General features: G+C 47.4%; 1 protein-coding gene across 1 annotated transcript in view; it reads right to left on the reverse strand.

The window, feature by feature from the left end:
• Positions 1-12,181, reverse strand: part of QARS1 (glutaminyl-tRNA synthetase 1) — a 33,861-nt gene extending 21,680 nt beyond the window's left edge. Inside the window, exons 1-6 of the mRNA XM_053378420.1 lie at positions 12,017-12,181; positions 8,326-8,473; positions 6,029-6,138; positions 5,028-5,103; positions 4,121-4,185; positions 796-849 (exon numbers count right to left, since the gene is read on the reverse strand). Of these exons, the coding sequence (XP_053234395.1) occupies positions 796-849; positions 4,121-4,185; positions 5,028-5,103; positions 6,029-6,138; positions 8,326-8,473; positions 12,017-12,139 (576 nt within the window). The 5' untranslated portion in view covers positions 12,140-12,181. The remainder of the gene's footprint in view (positions 1-795; positions 850-4,120; positions 4,186-5,027; positions 5,104-6,028; positions 6,139-8,325; positions 8,474-12,016) is intronic.
• Between the last annotated feature and the right edge of the window lie 6,465 nt (positions 12,182-18,646).

Raw genomic sequence — 18,646 nt, forward strand, 5'->3', positions numbered from 1 at the left:
AGCCCCGCACACGGAAATCTAGCAGGCAAAACTCTTCCTGGTGCAGAGACAAGCCATGGAAGAAGCTTTACCTGCTGCTCTTATCTTCTTTTTTTAAGGACATGGAAAGGTTGGGGAGAAATGGCAGCGAAAGGAAGAGTGGGGAATTAAAGACGAGGAGGCCAATGTTTTCCTAAAAAGAACTTTGCCCTAGACTCTCAACCTTTGCCCTAAAAAACCAAATCCCTATGTCAAGCGACAATTCTTTGCTCTCCCCGGCTTACTGCATACAATGGAAATCACAAGTTTGCAACACTGCCTTGTTCCCAGATTCAGAGACACGCAGGCCAAAATAAATGGGAAGAATCCATAAAGCATGCTTTAAAAGACTGGGGGGTGGGACGGGACGGATGTTTCATTGGCCCCTCAGACACCACTTCCTGTCCTGTGCACGGGTGCCACTACCTACACACCCCGAGGTAGCGGAGGTTTCAAAGAAAGGCTCACACATCCCCACCATTAATGGCTTCTGCCTGTATTAGACAAGGATGGAGAGAACCTGTGGGCCCTCCAGATGTTGCTGAGCTCCAGCTCCCATCAGCCTCAGGCAGCATGGCCAAGAGTAAAGGATGATGGGAGTTGCAGTCAGCATCTGGGAGGGTTGCGGGATTGGGGGTTTTAGATGAATCCTCTGCACTCTATTGCACACCTGAAGTGGAAACCACTAACACACCACAAGAAGGAAGGAAGGAAGGAAGGAAGGAAGGAAGGAAGGGAGGGAGGGAGGGAGGGAGGGAAAGGAAGATAAACACTTACCTTTGATTTCTTTTCCAGATCAGCTTCTGTCTTTGGGCCCAGCAAGTGGAGCACCTGCAGGAGAGGAAAAGCACAGAAGGAAGGAATTGATTGGTTGCCTTGGGTTTGACCTGGCCCTCTAAGTTCCTTCTCTCGACCTCCCTTCCCCAGGGCAGAACTCTTCTTATGTCACAGATGGGGAACCAGATACTGCTGGCCACCAGGTCCCCTCAGCCTGGCCAATGGAGTTCAGCGACAGCTGGCCCAACACTGCCTTACAAAAAACACACCAGGCCAAAGCAAGAAAGCAAAACCCAAAACTGAGTTAAGATTAAAAAAGGATGTGTACAAAAAATGGAAAAGGGGGGAAACCACCAAAGAGGAATTCAAACAAATAGCCAACACGTGTAGACACAAAGTCAGAAAAGCTAAAGCACAGAATGAACTCAGGCTTGCTAGAGAGGTTAAAAGCAACAAAAAAGGCTTTTATGGGTATGTTCGTAGCAAAAGGAAGAACAAAGAAACAGTGGGGTCACTCAGAGGAGAAGATGGTGAAATGCAAACAGGGGACACAGAAAGGGCTGAACTCCTCAATGCCTTCTTTGCCTCAGTCTTCTCCGATAAAGAAAACAATGCCCGACCTGAAGAATTTGGAGCAAATGATTCAGCAGAGGAAACACAGCCCAGAATAACTAAGGAGATAGTACAAGAATACTTGGCTAGTCTAGATGTATTCAAGTCTCCAGGGCCAGATGAACTGCATCCAAGAGTATTAAAAGAACTGGCAGATGTGATTTCAGAACCACTGGCAGTCATCTTTGAGAATTCCTGGAGAACAGGCGAAGTCCCGGCAGACTGGAGGAGGGCAAATGTTGTCCCTATTTTCAAAAAGGGGAAAAGAGAGGACCCAAATAATTACCGCCCAGTCAGTCTGACATCAATACCAGGGAAGATTCTGGAGCAGATCATTAAGCAAACAGTCTGTGAGCACCTAGAAAGGAATGCTGTGATCACCAATAGTCAGCATGGATTTCTGAAAAATAAGTCATGTCAGACTAACCTGATCTCGTTTTTTGACAGAATTACAAGCCTGGTAGATGAAGGGAACGCAGTGGATGTAGCCTACCTTGATTTCAGCAAGGCATTTGACAAGGTGCCCCATGATATTCTTGTAAAGAAGCTGGTAAAATGCGGTCTTGACTATGCTACCACTCAGTGGATTTGTAACTGGCTGACTGACCGAACCCAAAGGGTGCTCATCAATGGTTCCTCTTCATCCTGGAGAAGAGTGACTAGTGGGGTGCCACAGGGTTCTGTCTTGGGCCCGGTCTTATTCAACATCTTTATCAACGACTTGGATGATGGACTCAAGGGCATCCTGATCAAATTTGCAGATGACACCAAACTGGGAGGGGTGGCTAACACCCCAGAGGACAGGATCACACTTCAAAACGACCTTGACAGATTAGAGAACTGGGCCAAAACAAACAAAATGAATTTTAACAGGGAGAAATGTAAAGTATTGCACTTGGGCAAAAAAAATGAGAGGCACAAATACAAGATGGGTGACACCTGGCTTGAGAGCACTACATGTGAAAAGGATCTAGGAGTCTTGGTTGACCACAAACTTGACATGAGCCAACAGTGTGACGCGGCAGCTAAAAAAGCCAATGCAATTCTGGGCTGCATCAATAGGAGTATAGCATCTAGATCAAGGGAAGTAATAGTGCCACTGTATTCTGCTCTGGTCAGACCTCACCTGGATTACTGTGTCCAGTTCTGGGCACCACAGTTCAAGAAGGACATTGACAAACTGGAACGTGTCCAGAGGAGGGCAACCAAAATGGTCAAAGGCCTGGAAACGATGCCTTATGAGGAACGGCTAAGGGAGCTGGGCATGTTTAGCCTGGAGAAGAGGAGGTTAAGGGGTGATATGATAGCCATGTTCAAATATATAAAAGGATGTCACATAGAGGAGGGAGAAAGGTTGTTTTCTGCTGCTCCAGAGAAGCGGACACGGAGCAATGGATCCAAACTACAAGAAAGAAGATTCCACCTAAACATTAGGAAGAACTTCCTGACAGTAAGAGCTGTTCGACAGTGGAATTTGCTGCCAAGGAGTGTGGTGGAGTCTCCTTCTTTGGAGGTCTTTAAGCAGAGGCTTGACAACCATATGTCCGGAGTGCTCTGATGGTGTTTCCTGCTTGGCAGAGGGTTGGACTCGATGGCCCTTGTGGTCTCTTCCAACTCTATGATTCTATGATTCTATGATCTGGCGTAAATGTCAGCATGCCTCTGTAGGAGCACAAAATTTAGTCTGATGCTACAGCCTCCTTTCGCGATTCGAGCCCGCATAGGAGGATGCAGTTGTGGTTCCACTGTGAATGCAGTGTTTCTACTGGGTAAGGAAGCATTCGGTAGAAAAAAACAACATCCTGAGAATGCCAGGATTTTTATTTTTTGTTCTAAGTTTCCAGTTACAAAAATAGACCTGAAGGGATGTGGGTGATGCTGATGAAGATCTCAGAAACCTAAGGCAGTTGTCTTAGCACAGTGATGGCCAAAGTTGGCCCTCCAGCTGTTTTGGGACTACATTTCCCATCATCCCTGACCACTGGTCCTGGTAGCTAGGGATGATGGGAGTTGTAGTCCCAAAACAGCTGGAGGGCCAAGTTTGGCCATCACTGTAGACTTAGCAGGAGTCCCAGTGTGCAAACGGCAGACCTTTAGCACCTTGGCCCCTCCCAAAAATCTGAGAAACGGATATGCATGCAAATGTAGTTACATAATATATAGAGGTCACAGGGCAGCACTGCAGGAGAAATTTGCAGCGCCGAGTCTTGGTTATGGAACCTATTTGTTGTTTAAAACACGTTTTTAACCCTACCCTTCTTCCAGGGAGCTTAGTGGCGCACAAGGCTCTCTCCACACCTCATATTACCTGCACAACCATCCTGCGATGTAGGTTAGGCTAAGAGAGATCAACTGGCCCATTGGGCTTCACAGCCAATGGGGGATTTGAACCTAGGTCTCCCCAGGGCTGATCCTTGGCAGCCTCTGCATCACCCTGGTTCTTTAATAATAATAATAATAATAATAATAATAATAATAATAATAATAATAATAAATTTTATTTATATCCCGCCCTCCCCAGCCGAAGCCGGGCTCAGGGCGGCTAACAACAATAAAACAGTACAAAAGTACAACACAAACAACACTCTAAAATCATTCATTATAATGAATTTAAGGGGGAGGACCTGCTGATTCTCTTGCAACGACCCTGCCAATCCCCACCTGCCTTCTCCAAAATCCCTTGTCTAGATCTGCAGGCCCCCCCTTGACGTACCTGAAGGTCCACCTCGTTCTTAATGATTTTCCCATCAGCCCACTTCAACTTGCTCCGCGCCTCCCCTGCAAAAGAGAAAGGAAATCAGAGCAGTCGTTGACAATCCGCTGAACAGGACTCGGAAGCACAAGTCCAGGGCCCAATGGAGCCACACACCTCCCCAGGCCCTGCTTGCAGGCTCCCCAGAGATGCCTGGCTGGCCATTGTGAGAGCAGGACGCTGGAAGGATGCCCTAATCTGCTGGGAAACATGGGTGGAAGATGGCTGCTGCCCTCATGCCTTGCTTGTGGGGTTCCAAGAGGCATCTAGCTGGCCACTGCAGGACCAGGATGCCCAACTAGAGGGGCCTTTGGTCTGGCCCAGCAGGGCTCTTCGTACATTAGGAACACAGGAAGCTGTCTTAATCAGACCATTGGTCCATCATGGTCTAGAGCAGGGTTTCCCAAACTGGGGTCTCCAGCTGTTTTTGGACTACAGTTCCCATCATCCCTGACCACTGCTCCTGCTAGCTAGGGATGATGGGAGTTGTAGTCCAAAAAAAGCTGGAGATCCCAGTTTGGGAAACCCTGGTCTGGACTGATTGGCAGCGGCTCTCCAGGATTTCAAAGCAGGGAAGCATCCTCAGCCCTACCTGTGGTGGATTTAACTAGAGACCTTCTGCGTGAAAGGGGGATTTTCTACTACTGAGCTATGGCACCTTCTGATATGTTCCTGTGTTCACGGTTAGTCCTATTGTGAAGTGTGCTGGCTGAGTTTGCAAGGAGTGGGCGTGTTTAAGAAGAAATGAGCAGAGTCTGGAAAAGCGCACAAGGCCAGGTTGCAGAATGAGCAGTGACGCGACAGCAGTAAGCGGGTGTCTCACAATGGGAACGTACTTGCAGACTCCCCTGCCCGGCCTGTCACTCACCCATCAAAAGCCCCATGTTAAAGCGGTAACGCTCCGAAAGGAGCTGGGCTCTGTGTTTGCTGATGGAAGCTTCCACCTAGGAAGGAAAAGAGAAAATCTGATTATAAAATGAGAGAGAGAGAGAGAGAGAGAGAGAGAGAGACAGTTCAAGTGGCTTCCAGACGAGGCTAAATACAAAGCAATAAGGTGCGGTGGGGAAGGTCTAAGTGTTGGTGCTGACCTTTAAAGCCCTAAACGGCCTCGGTCCAGTATACCTGAAGGAGCGTCTCCACCCCCATTGTCCTACCCGGACACTGAGGTCCAGCACCGTGGGCCTTCTGGAGACTCCCTCACTGCGAGAAGCCAAGTTACAGGGAACCATGCTGAGGGCCTTCTCGGTAGTGGCACCCGCCCTGTGGAACGCTCTCCCACCAGATGTCAAAGAGAACAACAACTACCAGACTTTTAGAAGACATCTGAAGGCAGCCCTGCTTAGGGAAGCTTTTAATGTTTGATGCATTACGGTATTTTAATATTTTGTTGGAAGCTGCCCAGAGTGGCTGGGGAAGCCAAGCCAGATGGGGAGGGTATAAATAATAAATTATTATTAATTATTATTATTATTATTATCACACTTTTCTTCCTTTTTTGCCGACCAATAGAGCCTCTTCCCTGCCAGATAGAGCTCCCCAAACCCTCCCGGACACTGGAGGGAAGTTACTGAGCCATTAGGACAACTTCCCACCTTCGGGCAAAGGTGCTCCCTGGATATCTGAGTCTTCCTAAAAGCCCTGATCCTCTTTTGGCCAGGCAACTACCCAAGTGGATGGGCTTGGCAGGATTCTCTGTGATTCAGGCTTAAGCAACAACACAGACCTTGCCTTGCACACATCTCTCTTGGCAAAAAAACAAAGACACACAGAGGCCTGGGTAGACACCCTTTGCCCAGCTCCAAGCGTGGAAGACGGGCCCGTGATGGGGCATGGCACCACTTGCTGCTCCTACCAAGGGCTGACACTCACCGCCTCTTCGATCTGCTCTGGCGTCACGATCACGCCAACGCCACATTCTCTGGCAAAGTCTGCTGCGTCAATGGGCTCCACTGGGTGGCTTTTGACGTACTCCAGAGCCGCTGCAAGCACAAAGAACGCAGGTGTATTACGAGAAGGAACGCCTGTGTGTTAAGAGTGGATAAAGTGGACTGGAGAGAGACCGGGGTTCAAATCCCCACTTAGCTATAAAGTGTTGGGATGCTGCCAGGGAGACGGGGGCATTTGGCAGGCCCCCAGCTGGCTCTAGCCACTGGGCGACACTCCGGTTCCCGGTACAGCATCAATCAGTGACACGAGGCTCAGATACGTTCAGAAGCTGTGCACGCTCTTATCAGCAGAGTGAATAAATCCTCACAACAGAAGTGGCGGACAGAGACATGTGTAAGCATTATTTACAGCATTTAATCAGCATAGTTCGGGAACAAAGGAAAAAACATGTCTGCTTCCCTTCATCTCCAGCAAAACAGCAAGATAGCAAAAGCAACATAGAAACGGAAGTTCCCAGCAGACTGCGCTGAAAGTAAAGAGGCATGTGACACACAACAGTCATGCCTGTTCCCTTTTAAGGTGGAACGGAACTACCGTATTTTTTGCTCTATAAGACTCACTTTTTCCCTCCTAAAAAGTAAGGGGAAATGTGTGTGCGTCTTATGGAGCGAATGCAGGCTGCACAGCTATCCCAGAAGCCAGAACAGCAAGAGGGATTGCTGCTTTCACTGCGCAGCGATCCCTCTTGCTCTTCTGGCTTCTGAGATTCAGAATATTTTTTTTTCTTGTTTTCCTCCTCCAAAAACTAGGTGCGTCTTGTGGTCTGGTGCGTCTTATAGAGCGAAAAATACAGAATATCCTAACATAAAGCTCATCTGGTGTTCTCTGCCAGTTAAGCGTCTCTCAGCCTAACCAACCTCACAAGGTTGTTATGAAGGTAACATCGGGGTGGGGAGAGAGGAATCGCCAATCTTCATCACCCCCGACTCCTTGGAGGGCGAGACTACAATTAAACCATAGGATTGTAGAAGAGTTGGAAGGGACCACGAGGGTCACCTGGAAACAGAGGAATATTTTGCCCAATGTGGGGCTCGTACCAGCGTCCCTATGATTAAGAGTCTCATGCTCTACCCACTGAGCTACCCCCAGTAAATCAACACATTAACAAATCAGAGGAAAGAAAAGTCCTTGGGAGGAACAAGCAGCCCTGGCCCTGCAAGACAAGCCTTATCAAGGCAAGGCTGGCGGCGGCATTTTGCATTATGCTCATGATTCAGTTCCTTGTTAAAAAAGTTTTTTATTTATACTTTTCAAATTTATTCATTTCATTAGTTTTAAGACCAATTTAACATTTCAAAATTTGACTTCCTCCCCCCTTTTTCTGTGGTTGCATAAATTTATTTTTTAATATCTTCTGCATATCCAAATGCATTTAACCTGCTCACTTAATTATCTACTGTAAATATATGCTCTTATAAAACTGCAGGTTGTTACAATAATCCTGCTAACGTTTTCATCTGTTTACAATTTATCTGCAAATATTCAACAAACCGTTTCCATTCTTTTATAAAAAGTTGGTTATCTTGATTTCTTATTCTTCCAGTAAGTTTCGCAGCTTGGGCTCAAGGAAGGACTAAGGGCTCAAGACTAGCCAGCAGCCTTGGCAGGTTCTTGTGCCAGGTTTCCCTGTGACAGTCTGTGTGAGCCACCTGGACTGTTTTACTAAGCCACTTTCAGAGGCCTCCAGCATGGGAGAACCAGGCCAAACACTGCCTTCTGCATGGAACACCCTAGGTTCAGGAGGCTGCTAGGATAGCCAATGTGCTGGCCTCCAGATATTTGGGCGACCCGTCCCATCATCCCTGATAATTGGCCCCATTGAGTGGGGCCGATAACAACTGTAGTCTGAAGCATCCAGAGGGCACCATTTTGACTACCCTGGGATTAAGCTGCAGGAGAAGAAAAGTACTGATGGACTGTGAATTACATTGCTGGAGAACTTTGTTGTTCCAGAAACGCAAGATATATACGGACAGCCAACCAGGTGCCTTCCCAATGTTTCGGACTACAACTCCCATTCAGCATTGCCAATGATCAGGAATGATGGGAGTTGTAGTCCACAACACATGGAAGGCACCACATCGGCGACCTTTGCCCTAACGCCTGGTTGCGTATTCAGTGCGAGGCTTGGTGACTTAAGGCAGAGCTGTGCAATTAAAAGGGTGAAATTCGTGAAGGGAGCATCTTTGCCGCAGCCGGCATAAACCCTAAATGTGTACCGTTGAGCTGCAGGTCTGTAACGATCTTCTTGGTTGCAATATACTCCACAAGGAAGCCAAGGTGCTTTGGGTCCTTAAGCCTGGAGGCCAGATTGTATAACAGGGTGCCAACTGTCTTGTCAGCAGCTGACCCAAGGATTTCTTGAGCCTAAAAGGGAGAGAGGGGTCAACAGGAGAGTTAAAAGCTGGTTTGGTGTACAGTCATACCTCGGGTTGAATGCGCTTCGGGGTGAGCGCGTTTGAGTTGCGCTCCGCAGCAACCCGGAAGTAACGGAGCGTGTTACTTCCAGGTTTCGCGCATGCGCATGCGCTCAAAATGACGTCACACGCATGCGCAGAAGCGGCAAAAAGCGACACATGCGTGTGCAGACGTGCCGTCACTTGTTACGTTTGCTTCTAGATGTGAATGAGGCTCCAGAACGGATCCCGTTCGCATCTAGAGGTACCACTGTAATGGCTGGTGTCCGTCTAAAGATGTTAAGGTGACAGGAGAGGTTTCTGCAGAATGAGACAGAGAAGCTCATAGGAAGCTGCCATATACTGAGTCAGACCACTGAGGTCTATCTAGCTCAGTATTGTCTACACTGACTGGCAGCAGCTCTCCATGGTTTCAGGCAGAAAACGTTCCCCACCCTACCTTCAAGGGATTGATTTTGGGTAGATGCTCTACCACTAAGCTATGATCCTTCTCTTCCCAGTTAACTTCTTGTGCAACAGCAGGACACCATCTCTCCCCTGCCCCTTCCCAACTTAAGAGCCAGCATTACAGAACTGCCCTGGTTGCAGAGGGGAAAGTCCCAGCAACCAGCAGAGGGATTTTTATGTAACGCCCATGTCGTTTCGTTGGGTTGCTGCACCGTTGTGTTTGGGTGCCTATGCACAAGGGATAACTATGCAACAAGCAATTCCCAGCATGCTGTTGCATTACGACAGCCCCAAACGGATATGGCTGTGGTTCATTAAACTCTGTGAAGAAACTCTTGCATCTCTCTGCAGCAATGTAGGTGAATCACCTGCATTTTGGGAACTATAATTTGAACAGTCTACTCTCCAATGACAGAATGAATGGGTACACCCTGCTTTGTAAGTAGACACCGGCCAATCCCACCCCACCCCAATGATTTCATCCTGGTCAAGAAAAACAGGAAACAAGCGCAAAAATCAGCTGACTTCTTGCTCTCTTGGTTATTCTCAAGGAGCTCCTCTCAGCACCAGCAGGACTTTCACTTTCAGATTCTAGGAAAAATTCCACTGCAGAACAGGGATGATGTTGTCTGAAAAGTCACTGCTTGCAACGTGGTAAGCTAGAATATGTCAGAAACATTTCCACCAACCTTATTTTTATCAGATAAACACAGAAGCATACGCTGACCTTAACAGTAAATCAGAATGCACACCTGCTTTTTAGTCCTCATCCTGAAACTGAATTAAGCCCAAATAAACATAGCTCCCTTTCTCTCTCCTTCCCATGTCACCACAAAATGCAAGCCATGCTACAAGCAAATGAAATGTATCCTTCATGTAGGTAAAGGTAAAGGGACCCCTGACCATTAGGTCCAGTCGTGACCGACTCTGGGGTTGCAGCGCTCATCTCGCTTTATTGGCCGAGGGAGCCAGCGTACAGCTTCTGGGTCATGTGGCCAGCATGACTAAGCCGCTTCTGGCGAACCAGAGCAGCGCACGGAAATGCCGTTTACCTTCCCGCCGGAGCGGTACCTATTTATCTACTTGCACTTTGATGTGCTTTCAAACTGCTAGGTTGGCAGGAGCAGGGACTGAGCAACAGGAGCTCACCCCGTCACGGGGATTCGAACTGCCGACCTTCTGATCGGCAAGCCCTAGGCTCTGTGGTTTAACCCACAGCACCACCCGCGGCCCTATCCTTCATGTAGCAGCAGGAAAAAACTCATAGTAACTTGATAAACTGAAACAACAACTGAAATTTGTTTATTTGAAACATTTCTACCTCTTTCCTCATCCAAAAAAAGTCCCAAAGTGGATTATGTAAGGCCAATAAAAACAAGACAGTTCATGAAATGGGACAGAACCACAGCTAGAACTTGAGTCCAGCCTACAACAGTAAACAAGTCAGAGGACTTACAAAAGGCTCCTGAGAAGTTATCTGTGCTTTGAATCACCTCCATTGGGGAATCACAGGAGTATTACCCAACAGATAATACTTATTAAACATTTGATATTATTATTCTGTTTTCCCTTTTCATTCTTGGGAGTTTGAAATTGCAGAGGTATAGTTGACCACCAATTTTCAAACTGAGCATCAATCTGAGTCTCAGATGAAAACAGGCAGTTAAAACATATACCAACAAGTGGCAGGGAACAGATTCCAGAGTGACCCCATACAGAATCCAGTCTTACAGCATATCCTAAGCATGCTTATTTAGAAATGGGTCTTACTGTATTCAACTGGCCTCACTCACAGATAGGTCTCCCCAAACCACAGTCTAACCCCACTGACCTGGAAGCCCCACTGAATTCAACAGTAGTCACATCTTGAGTAGGACAGGACTACATGCTGGCTTATTCCGAAGTCACTGCCATTTAGCTCAAGAGGTCCAACTGCCCAGGAAGTGTGCTTAAGTTTGCATTGCTAAAATAGCTAGGGACAGCTTCTGAGGCATGATGGTGCAGCAAGTTCAGATTTGAAATAAACCTTTAAAATCAAAAATATCTTCTCGCCCTTTGCAGGAGATCACAGGACAGAACACTGAACTCAAAACCATCCTTTCTTACAGTCACACCCAGTCTATCTATCCTCTGCCCTCTCTTTGACAAAGACTTGCAGATCTCCTAATTTTAGAGGGTTCGCCAAACTGCGTTATCTCTGTGAAGACTCACTGAAGCACGATAAAAATGAGAGATCATTCAGAACTGTGTCATATACAGTCATACCTCGGGTTGAAGTAGCTTCAAGTTAAGTATTTTCGGGTTGCGCTCCGCGGCGACATGGAAGTAACGGAGCGCGTCACTTCTGGGTTTCGCCGCTCACACACGCACAGACGCTCAAAATGACATCACGCACATGCACGGAAGCGGCGAAACATGACCCGCGCAGTCGCTTCTTACATTTACTTCAGGATGCAAACGGGGCTCCGGAACAGATCCCATTTGTATCCAGAGGTACCACTTGTATACAGTGGTACCTCGGGTTAAGTACTTAATTCGTTCCGGAGGTCCGTTCTTAACCTGAAACTGTTCTTAACCTGAAGCACCACTTTAGCTAATGGGGCCTCCTGCTGCTGCCGCCGCGCTGCCACTGCACAATTTCTGTTCTCATCCTGAAGCAAAGTTCTTAACCTAAAGCACTATTTCTGGGTTAAAGGAGTCTGTAACCTGAAGCGGATGTAACCTGAAGCGGATGTAACCCGAGGTACCACTGTAGAGGAATGGAGGAGAGTGAAGGGTTTTTTAGTTTTGGGTTTTTTTAGGGGTTGGGTTCCCCCACTCCTTCTTCGAGAATCTATATGACCAGCAGAACTTCAGCCCCTCTGTAGCATTTTCTGGACTGGAAATGCAGTGGTGGGGGTGAGCTACACCTGTTGGATTTCAGCCTGTTAGGTTGCTCTCAAAGATACAGGAGCACTCCTGGTAAAGGGGAGAGAGACTAGAGAGGGAGAGTTGGCAGCCTGGGAACTGAAACCAACGGAGTCCCTTAGGGGCAAAGCGATGATACCTGCACGACGGCCTCGCGGAGCAGCGCGCTGAGCGCCTGGTTCCGAAGGGTCTCGCGAGCCTTGCTTTCGCTCAGACCGATGCTAACGAAAAGCTCCAGCGCGCCCGGCTCCTCGGCCGCCATGCTGCTCCTCGCAGCCGCCTCTACTTCCGCCCGACGTAGGGCGCGCCGGCTTCCTAGCCCAACCACCCATGCGCAAAGTAGGTAGGGAGGCGGGGCAAGGAGCGGGGGAAAGCCAACCCGAGGCTGCCCTCGGTCTTTGCGACCAATGGGAAGCGCCGCCAGGAACGCCCGCCTCCCCATGGGCCCGCGACAAATCCGAGAGAGGCGAATGTGGCGCTGGGCGGGGCGGCGGGTTGCATCATCACTCGAAGGTGACGTTTTTTTGAAGAGCGAGGGATCAGGTGGCCATAGAGATAGAAAGAGTGTAGAGAGAACTTTGTGCGCAGATTTTTACATTAAAAGTCACTTGTAATAAGTTGAAGGAGGTTTTAAAATTGGATTGCTTATAAGGCTTTATGGATGTGCATAAACAAGTATATTATAATGGAACCAAGACGGAGAGTGGAGGGAAGTCGACCCAAATTTATGGTTTAATTTGGTTATGATTTTTTTCCTGGGTTTTTTTTGTATTGTTATTTCTGGAAAATTAATAAATTGCTATCAAAAAAGAAAGAAAGAGAGTAGAGAGAAAAGCAGCAGAAGGTCCTGAGTTTAATCCCTGACCTCTCCAGGTAAAGGTAAAGGGACCCCTGACCATTAGGTCCAGTCGTGGCCGACTCGGGGGTTGCGGTACTCATCTCGCTTTACTGGCCAAGGGAGCCGGCGTACAGCTTCCAGGTCATGTGGCCAGCATGACTAAGCCGCTTCTGGCGAACCAGAGCAGCGCATGGAAACGCCATTTACCTTCCCGCCGGAGCGGTACCTATTTATCTACTTGCACTTTGATGTGCTTTCAAACTGCTAGGTTGGCAGGAGCAACGGGAGCTCACCCCGTTGCGGGGATTCAAACCGCCGACCTTCTGATCGGCAAGCCCTAGGCTCAGAGGTTTAACCCACAGCGCCACCCATGTCCCAGGTGACCTCTCCAGGTAGGTTTGCCCAAAATTCCGGAGGACTGCTGCCTGTCAGTGTAGGCAATACTGGGCTAAATGGGCCAATGTTTTGACTCGTGTAATCATAGGATTGTAGAGTTGGAAGGGACCCTGAGGACTAGGCAACTGTTCTATACAGGGATTGAACCTGCAACCTTGACGTTGCACTACATTGTCACTTTAAAACCTTTTATGATAAATATGTTTATTATGGGAAGTCTTGAGTGTTGTGCAAGTAAATGGGGCATGGGCACAGCTACCTGCTTTTTGAGAGCTGGCATTGGGTTTTAGCAGCAACCGGAGGAATCCTTTGCAGCAGTGTTTTCGGACATTAGTGAAGCCAGCGGTTTAAACTCTGATAACATCCCTAATTTTCTGTCTCAATAAGGATGTTTTTTTGTAGTATTACAGTAGGGAATAATAATTCTGGACTACATAGCATCATCTCTCTCTTATCACGAATCCTCTCTCCACGTCTGGAAATACAAATAATTCTGGACTACCCACAATACAGATAACTGCACTACCCGCAATATAGAGATAATACTGTTGAACCTTTCCCACACTATATTCAATAAGAATGATTTTAATTGACCACTCAGTCAGGAAGCAGGGCTTAAAAAATATTCATTTATAGCGTTTTCATCCTGCTCTTCTGTTATGTACTGAGTTGAATAGGATCCAAAATGCAGCAGTCTGATTGGTTCTAGAACAATAGGATTCAGAATGCGGCAATCTGATTGGTCCTAGAACAATAGGGTCCAGAATTCAGTCTGATTGGTCCTAGAACAATGCAGCAGTATGAGTGGTCCGCAGGAGCCACCCAATCCAGCTCCAGGTGGAAGTGAATCCGCAACCTGATTTGCCTACAGGAGAATCCCAGAATTAGCCAATCACGTGCGGCCCATTGTGTAAATAATGTATATAAAGCAGATATTTTGGGGGAACTTTCATTCCTCACTACCATGAGCTGAATAAAGAGCATGAAATCCACACTCGACTCCGAGTATATTTCATCTTCAGTCAGAAAAGGCTTCCAGGACAGCTTATAAATATCAGCGATAAAACAGCCCCTACCCTGAGGTTTAGAATCTAAAAGACATGACACAAAAGGAAAAGTGATTGAGAGGGCAGAGGGGGAAAAGGAAGCTTGGCAACTTGTTCTTGTAATGACCAGTTGGAATAGAACCATTTGGAGAAAAGGAGCCAAAAGTTGTTGATCTCTCATCAGAGCTGACAGAGATGCCCTGCAGTCTCATCTCTCCCTTTTCTAGAAGCTGATGGAAGACTGTGGAAATGTTTTACAAACCAACAGAAATGGCTTTCTCACAACACAATAAGACCATGTGCTGTTGCAAAATCATAGGTATCAAGAGCCCTGGGAGCAAGCTGTCAGTTGCAACCTTCAAAGGAGAAGAGAAATGGTGTCAAAAGTCATCAGGAAGTCCCATCTCCAGACAGAAGGATTGTCAGTCTAGGACTTGTTTATGTCTGGGAGAGAGGGAGAGAGTGCCTGTGCTAAGATGTGAAGCAATTTTTGCCTACTAGGAGAGTAACACACAGTAAAAGGCTAAACTAAGCACCTTCACTCCTTGTTTGATGAAAGATCTGACCCTGATTGCTGCTCACCAGAAAAAATCCAAGGCTTAACTCACTATTTGACTTTGGGGCAAGCAGCTCTGGAGGGGGAAACAAAAAATGGAAGGAAATTTAATTTATAGTCCATTTTAACAGTATAACATTTCTGTATCTCACAACAGAATAGCAGACCTAAAGCAGACTGCTGCTACAGAAATTCAGGGTCTATTTGATTTAGGACTGAACTTATTTATTTACTTTGATTCCTTGCCCTCCCTTCACCACAAGGTCCCAGGGCAGGTTAGAAGATAAAGATCAACACCACGTGAAAGAAAATAAGGCATCTGGTGAAACCACTTTTGATTGTTGTCTGGCTAGGACAGATTCCTTTTAAAAGCACCAAGGCTTCTGTTTTCTTCCAGTTCTGTTGCCCTGGTTTAGTTATTGTCCTTGCTGTGTCATACATACACTTAAGTGGGAATGCAGGTGGCGCTGTGGTCTAAACCACTGAGCCTCTTGGGCTTGCTGATCAGAAGGTTGGCGGTTCGAATCCAGCAATGGGGTGAGCTCCAATTGCTCTGTCCCAGCTCCTGCCAACCTAGCAGTTTGAAAGCACGCCAGTGCAAGTGGATAAATAGGTACTGTGACGGGAAGGTAAACGGCGTTTCTGTGCACTCTGGCTTCCGTTATGGTGTCCCGTTGCACCAGAAGCAGTTTAGTCCTGCTGGCCAGATGACCCAGAAAGCTGACTGTGGACAAACGCCGGCTCCCTCAGCCTGAAAGCGAAATGAGTGACACAACCCCATAGTCGCCTTTGACTGCACTTAACCGTCCAGGCGTCCTTTACCTTTACCTTTAAAAGGTAAAGGGACCCCTGACCATTAGGTCCAGTCATGGCCGACTCTGGGGTTGTGACGCTCATCTTGCTTTATTGGCCAAGGGTGCCAGAGTACAGCTTCCGGGTCATGTGGCCAGCATGACTAAGCCGCTTCTGGCGAACCAGAGCAGCGCACGGAAACGCCGTTTACCTTCCCGCTGGAGCGGTACCTATTTATCTACTTGCACTTTGAGGTGCTTTCGAACTGCTAGGTTGGTAGGAGCTGGGACCAAGCAGTGGGAGCTCACCCCGTCGTGGGGATTCGAACCACCGACCTTCTGATCGGCAAATCCTAGGCTCTGTGGTTTAACCCACAGCGCCACCCGCGTCCCCACCTCTACCTTTACATACACTTAAATTTTTGTTGATCATAAACCACTTTGAAAGAACTTTGAACTGACGGGAGGGTTTTGAAATAACAGCACCAGCCTGTTTTAATAATCACACAAATTATTATGCTTGAAATAGTTTGTTGAGGCACCATGCAGATCATAGGATAAGTCAGGCTCAGCCCCAAAAGTACAAAATGGCTGAAAAATAGAAAAGGAGACGTTGCCATGAGCTCTCTGTTCCATCAGGATCTGGCATGGTTTGATGGCTGCAAGAGGAAGAGGAGGAAGGGGAAGAAGCAGGGTGGGGCAGCTTGAAGGTCCTTCTCTGGGTATAGAGGTCCTCCCTTTGTGACTCCAAATCTTGGAAAAAGGGGAGCAGATCCACCAGCACTCTCCATTGCCCCTCCTGAGAGCACAGAGCCTCCTTTGGGATGGGAGAGAACTTAGACCAGTCAATGGGAGGAGGCCAAGCAGGAGGCAGGTGCGGAGCTGGAGACAAGAGGGGCAGAGGCACAGTCTTGTCACACGGAACCATGTGCCTCCTCCATAGGTGCAATTAGAGTGTAAGGAGAGCCCTGCCGGATCAGGCCCATCTAGTCCAGCATCCTGTTCTCACAGCGGCCAGCCAGGTGCCTCTAGGAAGCCCACAAGCAGGAGCCAAGAAGAAGAGTTTGGATTTGATATCCCGCTTTATCACTACCCTAAGGAGTCTCCAAGCGGCTAACATTCTCCTTTCCCTTCATCCCCCACAACAAACACTCTGGGAGGTGAGTGGGGCTGAGAGACTTCAAAGAAGTGTGACTGGCCCAAGGTCACCCAGTAGCTGCATGTGGAGGAACGGGGGCACGAACCCGGTTCACCAGATTACGAGTCCACCTCTCTTAACCACTACACCACACTGGCTCCAAATGTTGGATACCCCCAACTGTGATATCCGGCAACTGGCAGCCCTGTATCGGGAAGTTTTTAATGTTTGACTTTTTGCTATGTTTTCATATATGCTGTAAACTGCACAGAGTGGCTGGGGAAACGCAGCCAGATGGACTGGGGATAAACAATCAAATTATTGTGATTATTATTATTACTATAGAGCAGTGCTTTTTTTCTGGGGGGATGCAGGGGTACGCATTCCCCTAAACAGTTTGTGAATCTTTGTACTTTTGTCCCTTTACTGTATTTATTTTTCCCGATTTGAACTATAAAAATTGTGATTTTCTTGAGTCAAAATGAGAGTACCCCTAAACATTTTTTTAGCGGGGGGAAGCACTGCTATAGAGGCATACTGCTGCCAACATTAGAGGTACGTAGATCATAGCCATCGTGGCTAGAAGCCTTATACTCCACGAATGGGTCCAGCCCTCTTCTAAATCCATCTGCGTTGGTGGCTCTAATGGTTATGGGGTTGCTCGTGCGTAAGTTGCCGCCACTCCTGGGTAGGTGGCCTGGTTAAACCTTTCCTGGCTGGACAGCCCCTCACTTCGTGGCTGCTCAGTCGCTGGCAGAATCCGACAGTGGGCGTTTCTTCAACCTTTTCCAACATAAAAGTTGTTTGACGCCCAGTCTACTCCTAGCCTCCCTGCGCGGAAGCCTTCTGCGCAGGGTGGGCGTGGGTAGCGGAGGACCTGTGCTCTCTCTGCTGGTGTCCAGTGAAGAGTCTCTGAGCCTGCTCTCCGCTTCCCCCATTGGCCCCCCTCCATCCCTGGTGTTGCGCTGAATTTCTTCCCCAACAGGAGACCTGCCTCTCTCCCTACTTGGCCCCTCTCCAGCATCGTCGTGGAGCCTCTCCTCCTCCTCTCGTTCCGATGGCAGTTCCCTGACAGTGGCCGCCATCACATTACACGGGAGCAACTTAGTTTAACTGTGTGGTGTTTGAAGACCTCATTTTGTCAGCCATTCAGATTCATTAGGACTAGGACAAATTCATGGAGGATCTGCTTGACCAGCACTGCCAGAGCATGATGCCTCTGCGTACCTGGGAATCCCAGGTGGGGAGAGTGGCGGTGGCACTCAGGTCTTGCTTGTAGGCTCACCGCACACATCCGGTCAGCCACAGTGCAAACAGGATGCTGGTTTAGAAGGGCCACTTGCCTGACCCACCAGGCTCCTGTTCTTGTGACGTTAGCATTATAAGAGAGTAGGAGAAAAGGGGAAAAAACCCTCTCCCAAGCCACTTTCTCTACACAATTTTATTTTATTTTTTTAAATAAATGTTTATTGAGGTTTTAGAAATCAAAAATTTCATCATTTCAGATAGAACATTACCATGAATAAAGCTCACATAAAGAACAGAAACACCAGAGAAACAAAGATATATAGCAAAAAAAGAAAAACAGAAAAAAAGAAAAAAGAAAAATCCACTTTCTTACATTTACAAAATTCCATACCCCTCTGTCTTGACCTCCTCACATCCCCCTTTTTTGTGTTCCTCTTTATTCCAATCAAATTCAGCAAATTCAAACCCTTATTTAAACCATGCTTAAATTTATATTCTTCTAATTATTATGTCCCAATTTTTCATTGTTTTAGCCCAATCCTCATCTTATATACTGTGACATAATATTATTCTGTTCATAACCCCTTCTCCTTTTTAACACTCTTCTTTTCATTCACATTTAACCAGATCCCACAAACCCTGTTACCTTCACTTCCCACATCATATTAACACTCAAACATTTTGCAGTGTTTTTGTAAATAGTCCGTAAACTTTTTCCAGTCCTGTTCCATCAGTTCTTCTCCCTGGTCACGGATT

The sequence above is a fragment of the Podarcis raffonei genome, chromosome 2 (genome assembly GCF_027172205.1).
Source record: "Podarcis raffonei isolate rPodRaf1 chromosome 2, rPodRaf1.pri, whole genome shotgun sequence".
In the NCBI taxonomy this organism is placed as follows: Eukaryota; Metazoa; Chordata; class Lepidosauria; order Squamata; family Lacertidae; genus Podarcis; species Podarcis raffonei.